Source organism: Medicago truncatula, chromosome 3, assembly GCF_003473485.1.
Source record: "Medicago truncatula cultivar Jemalong A17 chromosome 3, MtrunA17r5.0-ANR, whole genome shotgun sequence".
In the NCBI taxonomy this organism is placed as follows: domain Eukaryota; kingdom Viridiplantae; phylum Streptophyta; class Magnoliopsida; order Fabales; family Fabaceae; genus Medicago; species Medicago truncatula.
The window spans coordinates 1,248,982-1,259,734 of record NC_053044.1 but is presented as its reverse complement, the minus strand read 5'-3'; the positions used below and the strand labels follow the sequence as shown (position 1 = coordinate 1,259,734).

The window sequence follows — 10,753 nt, the reverse complement described above, 5'->3', positions numbered from 1 at the left end:
GCCCCCAACTTATAGAGCATAGGCTCTCAACTTATAGAGCATAGGCTCTCAACGTGGTATGAATGATCAAGCATTCAACAGGGCATCAAGCCCCCAACTTTATATGAATGTTTATACATTCAACAGGGCATCAAGCCCCCAGCTTTAATGATTATGCATGGACTCAGCAACAGATGCAACAACAACCAACAACTTCAACGACATCGACAACAACTTACAACTTTAACGACATTGACACCAACTTACAACTTTAACGACAACAACGGCAACAGAAACAACAACGACTTCACATCATAATATCATAATTCATCAATTATGAACAACATCATGTAACATCATATTCATCAACATATACATTCATATAATAATTTACGGCACCAGAGTAAATTGCCCTCATTGGCAACCTTTGACACAACTACATGTCATGCCATGCATGATGCAAACTCTTTGAAATCATCACCATTTTCACAACATCAACTAAAATATTCAAACTTTCTTTCAAAATGTTCATCACATTCATCAAAGCATTTTCTCTAAAGCACAAGAGAGTCAAATCATAATGCCATGCTATGCCACAAAAGATGAGACCTTTTCATCAAACATGAAATGCAATAAAAATTATCTATTCCATTCTTTTATTTATATTCAAGTCTTCTCATCTTATTAGGATAAGGGCTCTACGTTTAAATTAGCTTATGAGATTATGAATATATAATTGTACGGAATACCGCCCTTACCTTTGGAATTAGATGCTTTTCCTTCGACGCAAGACGTCCCTAAGATTGATTTTGAACCAAATGCACGAACAAGTCATTGAGGCTCTTTAGGACCTTCTAAAGAGTAGAGTGGATGGGGATTTATAATTTTGATGAGCAAGGTGATGATGAGAAGGATATTTATATTTAAAAGGCTATGTGAGGTTTGTTTTATGAATCTGTACGCATGAAATCTTGGTACTAAGGGGTTTTGAATATGAGTAGTGATATTTGTACATCCAATTGATGTCAACTTTGGTGACAACTTTGATTTTCTCTCTTCTTATTAATAAAAAACAATGGAGGAGAAAAAGGAAAAGAGAGAATAAGAATTTCATGTGAGTATGAGAGATAAAATTGTTCAACAGTTGTCACATAATAGTTGTACAAATATCATTTCTCATATCTAAATAGAGATATTTCCTTTTTTCATAATGATTCGATTTCTTTCCATTTATTATTGGCATATTATTATATCAATTAATTATAATGGTTGAGATTTGGTGAAATTTTTTTTTTGTATATATAATGTTTTTTTGGCAGTTTCCTCCATGAGAACCTTATTTTTTTATTTATTTTTTTGCAGTTTCCTCCACGAGATGATGTTGATCCTTCCCCTTATCTTCTGCTTGTATGGCTATCAGGTACTCCCTTCTTATAACCCCTTTCCATATATATATATAGAGAGTTAGAATCCGTTAACATCAGATTGGTGTCAACGAACCAAATCAAGACGCATATTTATTTACTTGAAATCTTAAATGGATGATCATATTTAATTGTCCCTGTATGAGTAATGAACCAAGAAGGTGTATGGTAAAACAAGGAGAGGAGTATCACGGATTTTGTTATCAATAATTGGAAAAATATAATAGTATATGATTGAGACAAAGGATACTCATCAAGTGAATTAAATATGAGCCATTTGATTAAATGAAATAGACGGTAGTGTCAATAACAAAGTGATGCTACTTAGAGTCAGTTTCAATCACAAAGTGATGTTAGTTTCTATCATGTGTAATTGCATCTTTAGTGGACCCTCCTTATTTTTATCCAACAGTCCATGTTGTCTGCCAAAGGAAATCTAAATCTAAGCGTGCAACAACTTCGTGAATTACTCGCTATAAGTTTTTCCCTTGAAATAGCAGCAGCATTGTTGTTCTGTCATATGCATTTTCTACAACTTAGATTACTCCTATAAGCTCAACAAAGAGATGCCTAAGCTGACAACTAAACATCCCATGCTATCACCATGTGTATCATAAGTGCTGATGAAATCCAATGGGTCAACAAGTTCTTTGTAAAAGATATCTGCACATGCATATGCCTACATGGTAGTCCGCTAATAGATAGAGTGGATTCCTACCCCTAGTTGTAACATACAGATCTCTGCCATACTGATGTTCTTTTACCATATTGTTTGTTACTAGATTCTGAAATGAACTTCATGATATTTTGACATTAAGCTGTATGAGACCTTCTAATCCACACGACACCATACTCTCCAAATTAAAGAAAGAAAAAAGTGGATCAAACACATACACCGTTCGTAAATATTCTGATATATAAATCCCCTGAAATTAAAATGCATGAAATAAAATAGGAAATTTTTTTTAGTAAAATTCAAGAAAATAAATATGTCTAGCAAGTACAGCAAACTACAACAACCTAACAAGTAACAACGTTCCAAATTTATCGGATGTCCGTGAAGGGGCATTCTAGCAAGTAGAAATAAGAAAAGGTATTCTTGTTATGACGCATTGAAACTTTGAGGACTCTCTTGATTCCAATAATCTTGGAAAAACTTTTGTATCCTTCACCATGTTTTTTCTGCAACCGAACATCATGTGTTCACCTATGCAGTAAGTCTTTGAATAGAACTAGTTTCAATTGAAAACACACACTGTTAAGTTAATTCAAGGAACTTTTCCAACACATTCACATTATTGGCCTTGCATGAACTCAAACAAGTTGTTCATTTTTAGTTTACCAGACAAATAAATCATCAAGAAAAAAGAAAGTTAATCGTTCAATAAGAAGCAATAAATTCACTTCTAGAACTAATCAACCTATCATTCAGTCAAACACACAGACAGGGACGAGGAAAAAATGCAAAGGAATTAGACACGAGATTAGAATTCTATCTATCGAAACAGTAAGGGGAACAGAAATAAAATAGGAACAATAATATAGTAAAATGCAAGAAAATAAATAAGTTTAGCAAGTACAAAAAACAACAACAAAACCATATCCCTCTAAGTGGGGGCCTGTTACATGGATCTATGACACCATAAATAAGTCTAACAAGTAGAGATAAGCAATAGCGTGTCGTTGTTATAATAGTCTGCAATACATTGAGGACTCTCTTGATTCCAATAGTCTGCAACCCAACATCCTGTAATCATCTATGCAGTAGGTCTTCAAAGAGAAGAGCTGATTTCAATTGAAAACACACACAGTTATGTTAAGTTCAGGAGAGCTTTGCATGAACACAAACAAGCTGTTGATTTTTATTTAACCAGACAAATAAATCATCAATAAATAAGAAATTTAATCCTTCAGACAATATCTCCAATAATTTAAGGTCTATATCTCACATACCAAACAGAAATTAAACCAAGCTGCTAAAATAATAAACTATAAAAAAAATAATCATTGAAGATCTTAAGTCATCATTTTAACGGCCCAAGAGACATTCCAACACGAATCAAACAAATTCATGAGAGCAACTGTTTATTAAAAGGCATCAATTGTATTACTATTACATAATGGGAAAATTTAAGGACATATGATTTAATTGTGCACATGTCTTTTGTTTTGCGATTTGCGATTCAAGACACACACACACACACACACACTATGAAACCAAGACAATGTATCTTTAAAAAGTTTCACCTCTCGATGAAGCGAAACTTTGCTGAGGGTGAGTTTTGAAGCAAAAAGTCCACCATTTCAGCAATTATCCATGAAGATCGGAACGCTCGTACATTCAACGACTTCAAGTAACACAAGGAAGGGAACTCAACCTCAAATAAACTATGAAAGCGGGAAAGAACCTAAGCAATCAGGAAGTATTAAGATCAGAGTTGCAACAAGTCAATGATAAAATTTAAAATTACAATCAAAAAAGCAGCTTTGAGTATAAAGTACCTTAAGAACGCAATGAGTGATGGTCAATGATTCGATATTAGCAAGCTCAACCAGCAAGTTGAATAGATTTACTGGGTTCTCCTCGAAACACGAGCAATATTTTAAATGAATAGTTAGATGTTTGATAGAAGAGAGAACGGTCTTGGTCTTGGTCTTGCTCCCAACAAATTTTGGAATATAATCAGCACCATTGAAAACAAAGGAATGAAGTGTTGGAGCATATAACTCTAGTCCGAAAAAGATTTTGAAATCCGGTTTGGTGATGGTAGAATAGCAACCATACATACGTATAGTTAAATTGAGAAGCTTGGTACATGAAATGCGAAGGTTTTGTGCATTACCCCTAAGTACACAGCGGTCAATGATCAAAGTATTCAACATGTTAAATGTGGAAAAGGGGTCGACGACAGAACCATCATCATCATCGTTACAAGAAAAGGAAAGGTGCTTTAGATAGAGAGTGGTTAATGCTGGGAGATTGAAAGAGTGAGAAGATGGGAATATTTGATACCAACCAGAGGGAACCATTAAATCTTTACCAGTAAGATTAAGAGACGTTAAAGTGTGAGATGAAAAGAAACAGGAGGGAAGGTGTTTAACAGCGGTGTAAAGGATTTGAAAGTGTTGAACGTTGTGCGAAAAGGCGTATTCTATAGTCTTTAGGTATAGGTCACGACTGAGCACATGAGTCCATTGGAAGTGGAAAACGAGAGAATGGATATCAGTTGAGTGATCACGAAGAGACAACAACATAGATATGAACTGTTCAAAACTTTCTTCCGTACTAAAATGATCAACACTTAATGTAAGAGTGGAAAGAGTCTTCCAGAGATTGATCCATCTTTTCGATAAAATGCAAGTTTGAACTGCCTCTTTGGCATTCAAAAAGGAGAGTATGTGATGGAGAAGATTGTCGCTCAATTCACTCATCCTGTCTTCTTCAATTTGCCTTTGTGTCTCCTCCATTGCTGCCTGAGGGAGGAAGCTAAGGGAGGATAGACAATTGCATTTTGATTGATTTTTAGGGTTTTGTAACTATACAACTTTTAGTGGGCTTGGGCCTTGTTCAACTATCAAACTCATATGTGGTTACTTTTTAGCCCCCCCCCCCCCCTATATCTCTACAGGCCCCCCAAAATTACGATATTAACCTTTTTTAAGGATGCGGTATATAAATACCAAACAGTCCGGTAGGTACATACCGGAGGAACATATTTCCCATTTACAAACCAAACACTTCTTTCATTTTAAGGTAAGTCAGCATCACTCACACTTCTCACAACAAACTCACTCACGTTCTTCTTTCTCTTATTTCCTCCAGGCCGAGAATCGCTGGATACTCACTCACGCTCACTTCCTCCACCACGCACCAGCTCGTTGGAATCACTTCCTCCACCAGCTCACTCTTCCTCTCGCTTCTTGTTATCAAATAAGGTAAGGTAAGCCAATGTATCCTCCAATTTTTCCTTCCTTCTCCAATTGGTTGTTTTAGGGTTTCAGAATTGGGAATTGGGAATTGTTTCAGGGTTTCAAAGAGTTTGGACCTCCTCTAATTGATTGTTTTAGGGTTTTAGAATTGGGGATTGAGAATTGTTTTAGTATACAAGGCATTCAAAGAGTTTGGACCTCCTCCAATGTTATTTTCTTTGTCTTGACATTTTTCTGTTATTAAATTGATGATCTAAATTTACTTGTATATATGACTTCTTGAAGATGTTAAGCGTGAATCTGCAGCAATTGAATAGTTTGGTGTCATATAGTCTCTTTAATTCTCTCATGGTGTGGATATATAGGTTGCTAATATATAGTTTAATGAATTGCAATCTTGGATTATTGGTTATTTGAATGGATGATGGGATATTTGTTTTCTTTATTGGTTAAGAAAAATAAAAGCATTCTCTTTTGGTGTCATTGATATATGAGTATTAGAAGTCAACTGTACATAAATATTTAGTTATGTTTAGGATCTATTTGACTAATTTTTATACATGAAATTGTAGAGGTAGGAACCATTACTGAAATTAAATTTGTGGTATCTTGCATTGTGGTGTGAATAGTTTTGAAGTGTGGACTGCTTTATATTAAGATATAAAGTCCTATTTATGTTTGTTTGATACATTTGTCTATCCCTTTTGTGATTGCACATTGTCCTTTATATAATTTTTTTTTTATTTTTTTGGACATGTGAATGCTAGTTTAATGTGAATCTGGCTAAGATATTTAAATTGGTTTAGAGATATGATGTGGTTTGAATTTTGGATTATACTTAGGCCTGCTTTGAAAAAAAAATCTGAACTAGACAGCTGCATAACTAAAATAAAATAAAATGGTGGGTATAGATTAAGTAATTGTTTAGTTTTTGTTTGGAATTGGGTTTCTAACAAGTGAATGAGTTTTTGGTTATATGAGGGATTCTTTGGTGGTAGTTGATCAGTGTGTTGTGTGATCCAGATATTCAATTTGCTTAAGAGAACACAATTATCTTAGTCTTTGATTTTAAGAGTGGTGTGTTGCTTAAAATTACATTGCTGATAGCTTGTAACATTCACCAATTAAGAGTGGTTTTCTCTAATATGACAAAGACTCTGATTCATATTGGATTTTGGAATTGAACTATTTTTCTATAACATTAGACAAAAGGTACACTTACATGTTAAGAACATTGTGAAAGTTAATGCATTGAACTTTGGAACCATATTTAAGTACAAAATGTTTGAAGGATTAAAATTTGTTTTTTCGTTGTTGTAGATATGGATAATGAAGATGTTGGTAGGACACGATGTGGTAAGGAGGCATTGCATGCTCCTGTTCGCAAAGAGCGAGTTCTAAACGCTCCGCCAAGGAGACGTGGTCGTGGGCGTGATCAGAGAGAGGAACCAGATGGCTCTAGTTCCCAGTCTCAGATTGATATCGAGATGCCATCATCACAGTCAGCCTCTGGTTCACAACCTCCTTCCGTGGGAGTTGTTCAGGAGGGATACGATGGAGGACCTTCGAACACGTCTTTGTTGCCGAGTTTTGGCCAACATATTGCAGCAAAGATTTGGAATGGAGGGGTAAGAATTTCTTTTATTTATTTTATTCGCTTTCGAATGTGGTAGTTTAGTAGTAGAATTTTTCCCATAAGTTTAGTGAATTTTGTCAATACATAGGAGCTAGAACTAAAAATACAATTACTATATGAACTATATTTACAAGATAAAAGTTTATTATTTAAATAAACCGCTCTTATTTTTTTTTGAAAAAAATATGATATAAGGTATTAACAATCGTTGGTGGGTAAAGTATATGGAGGTGACGCTTAGAATGCAGTGTTAGGGTCCTTTATTCAGACAAACAAAGGATTGCTTGAATGAGGAGATATAAAGGAACAAACGGTTATGCAGTTAAGAATTATTCCACACTTAAATTAGAATAAATTTTTTTTGGGACCAAACCAGATGCATGCACTGCTTTTAAGGACCAGGGTCTTGTTTATGTTAGCCAATTATGTCAGTCTAGTGTAGCAGTTGGAATAAGGGGACCATATTTGAATAGGTGCACATTTGGGATGAGTTAGTGGAGGAGGTTAAGGTTTTGTCGTGGAGGTGGTTGCTTAGTAGATTTAAAACTCCATCATATTTGTTTTATGAGTGGAGGTGGTGTCCGCGGGAGTGTCTAACGAGGTAAACGGCGGGGTTTTGGCAGTTGGGCTTGTTAGATGTAACCAATTGAACTCACTAGCAAAAGCTTTATATATAATAATATTGCTATTTTAAGAAAATTTGTGAATATTTTGGCTCACCATCATGCTAGACTAGTTATGCAAAACAGAAATGGATGGAGAAAATGCACAAATAATGAACAAAACATAGTGACAATTAGATAATTACTTAGAGCAAGTTTTGGGAAACATTAAAGAAGAGAAAGTATATGAACAGGAAAGGGAGCTCTATTTCTATATTTTTGAATAGATTACTAAATTAAATATTAAAACTTGAAAGAACACTAATTTGTTCATACTTGATAATGAAGCAGAATATATTACTAAATTAAATATGCCTTAATTTGTTCATATTTGTTCATTTAATGTTGTATTGAACTTTGAAAGTGACAGTTAATTAGAAACAAAAAAATTATGCAAATGTGACAATTAAAAAGGAACGGAGGGAGTAATAGTTTTAACAATTTATATTTGGTTTTTTTTTTCTCAAGGGCCGTGAAAACACACCTCGGGTGCTTAACAATGCCAAGCGAATAATAGACTTGAAATCAGCATTACCTCCAGATGTTGCTTCTATGGGGTGGTTCTGGAATGTCATAAAGGCATCTGGTCTTTACCCGCTCTTGGAGACAAATTATGGTCAAGTGGACCACGATCTCTTGATTGCTTTCTCAGAGAGGTGGCACTCAGAGACAAGTAGTTTTCATCTTCCTGTAGGTGAAATGACAATCACCTTGGATGACGTTTCGTGCTTGCTGCATATACCTGTTGGAGGTAATCTGTTGTTTCATGAGAGCTTGTCTATTCATCAAGGGACAGAGTATTTGGTTAACTACTTAGGATTGGAATTTGAGGAAAGTGCCGCAGAGACCAAACGTTTGAGATCGGCACATATCACTTATGATACGCTTCTGAGTATTTACACGAGCTATCTGACCGAAGCGAAATCGTATGTGAATCAGCCTGAGGAGGAAGATTCAATGGAATGGTACCGGACTTGGTGCATCAGAGCTTTCCTGCTCTATCTAGTTGGTTGCACATTTTTCAGTGATAAGGCCGGCAGTAGCTGTTGTGTTGTCTATTTGAAATACTTTGACGACCTGACTACGGTTAATCAATGGTCATGGGGTGCCGCTGCTCTTGCTTTCCTCTACAATTATTTAGGTGACTTTACTAAACCCAGTTGTACATCCTTGTCTGGCTACACTTGTTTGATGCAGGTAAAATTTTATAAGTTAAATTGTTATGTTAAATTTGGTGGATTTTTACACATTATGTTTAACTATATAATTTTGATTTTTTTAGGCATGGATATATGAACACTTTCCAGACATTTGTCCGAGGGATCTTGATATCAGTTATACAGAGGACCACCCACGTGCCACTCGGTACATGTTAAGACAGGGTCATGCTATACAACAATGTTATAGGAAGGCGTTGGATCGTCTTGAGGTTGATGACATCAATTTCTATACATATGATAGTCATTGAGAGAGTCATCCGCCGGAGGACATCATTTGGTTTTCAGGGTGGATAATGTGTGGTGTGTCATGTTATCGTCCACACTTGCCAGAGCGCGTGTTGAGGCAATTTGGTTTTGTTCAGAACGTTCCTAGACATCCTGCTATTGGCGCACCATGCACATTGAGTATATATCAGATGGAACAGGCTTTTCGGGATTATAATACGCATCTGATATCTGAAGAAGATCGTGGGCAACTAGTGGAAACTGATTGGCAGTCAAAGGATGGATACTTGGTGTGGTTCTATAAGGTCTCTCACCCTAAATTGATACCTGATGTTCCTAATAATCCGCCGAGGCCTGCTAATATTGAGGTTCTATTACATGAGGAACATGGTGTTGATCCATTGACTGCCATGTGCAGAATCAAAGATCTGGCAATTGCTTCCATTGAACAGAATTCGAAGCTTGCAGGTACTCCTTTATACATTGTTATGGAGCAGATTATAGCTCATGCCACGCCTGCCACTCAGTACCAGTCGTTGAGGCGTAAGCGGAGAAATGTCAGGCAATATAGTTAACAAGGCACCTAGTGATGTCTGTATTTTGTTTTTAGTTTTAGAAATTTAGACTTTGGATATGAACCTATGTTGTCGGGCATTGTACTTTGTTATGAACCTACTTGGTAATTGAATCAATTTATGAACCTATGTAGTTGGGAATTAAATTGTTATTATTTGGTTCAGAGTACACATGCATTGATTTGTCATGCACTTCTTTATCTAATTTTCAATCCTGATCATCATATAAGATCTAGTAACAATCATGAATTCATGATTCACTACCAAGAGAAATTGAAATTTCAGCTATAGGCATCTCAACTCAGAGAGAGATTAAAATTTCAATTTCCACTAAGACTAACATCAAATGGTTTAACAATTTTGCAGCTTTCCCAAGCTACTGAATTGATACATACGTGCAAATATTTCAAAGTACGTTCACAGAATCTGAGTTCAGCATAATTAATTTCTTCAAAATCAAATGAATTTGAAGAATGTAAAGAATTGGCACCACTGACAGTAGTTTAGTTAAGATAACAAATTCACATGTTCTTTTTCATTTGGAAATTATATAGAGCAGTGCATATATTCTATCTGTCTGGTCTGATAAATTCAGAATTGTCTAATAACGCATTCTCTAATCACAACAGTACATTACATCCCTAGCTCGTGCAGATTCAAACTATTTCCTATAAATCGAACATTTGTTTCCCAAGTTCCTATAGCATATACTCTACCTGTCTGGTTTGATCAAGTTCAGAATTATTGCTCATATAGTCTTGAGCATCATCAAGAGTACAAATTGCTAAAACAAATAACCAAAATCCAAACAAATAATCAAAGTGATACAATAAAAATTAGACAGTCTTGAGCATCAAGAGTACAAACTATTAAAACAAATAACCAAAATCCAAACAAATAATCAAAGTAATGCAATAAAAGTCAAATAGGCTTGTGCATCAAGAGTACAAACCATTAATTCAAATAACCAAAATTCAAACAAATAATCAACGTAATACAATAAAAGTCAAGTAGTCTTGAGCACATCTTCCTCGTCATCATCACACAAAATTGGATCATTTTTATTTGTTTCTTTGGGTGGTTGGTCGCCTTTTTCAATATC

General features: G+C 35.2%; 2 protein-coding genes across 5 annotated transcripts; one reads left to right on the top strand and one right to left on the bottom strand.

Moving 5' to 3' along the window:
• Positions 1-3,851: 3,851 nt before the first annotated feature.
• LOC11416285 (F-box/LRR-repeat protein At3g26922) lies at positions 3,852-4,871 on the bottom strand. Its single transcript, XM_003598101.2, has one exon. The coding sequence runs from the start codon at positions 4,869-4,871 to the stop codon at positions 3,852-3,854; it is 1,020 nt and encodes a 339-aa protein (XP_003598149.2).
• Positions 4,872-5,021: 150 nt separating this feature from the next.
• Positions 5,022-9,792, top strand: LOC112419846 (protein MAIN-LIKE 2). Of its 4 annotated transcripts, none has more exons than XM_024777857.2 (4): positions 5,022-5,339; positions 6,654-6,961; positions 8,100-8,828; positions 8,914-9,792. In XM_024777857.2, exons 2-4 carry the CDS (start codon positions 6,656-6,658, stop codon positions 9,097-9,099), a joined length of 1,221 nt encoding a protein of 406 aa, XP_024633625.1. In that variant the 5' UTR covers positions 5,022-5,339; positions 6,654-6,655; the 3' UTR covers positions 9,100-9,792. The 4 variants fall into 4 exon arrangements, with proteins under 4 accessions (XP_024633625.1, XP_024633624.1, XP_039688248.1 ...); XM_024777856.2 differs by having other exon boundaries at positions 5,022-5,344; XM_039832314.1 differs by lacking the exon at positions 5,022-5,339 and adding an exon at positions 5,366-5,541.
• The last annotated feature ends 961 nt before the right edge of the window (positions 9,793-10,753 follow it).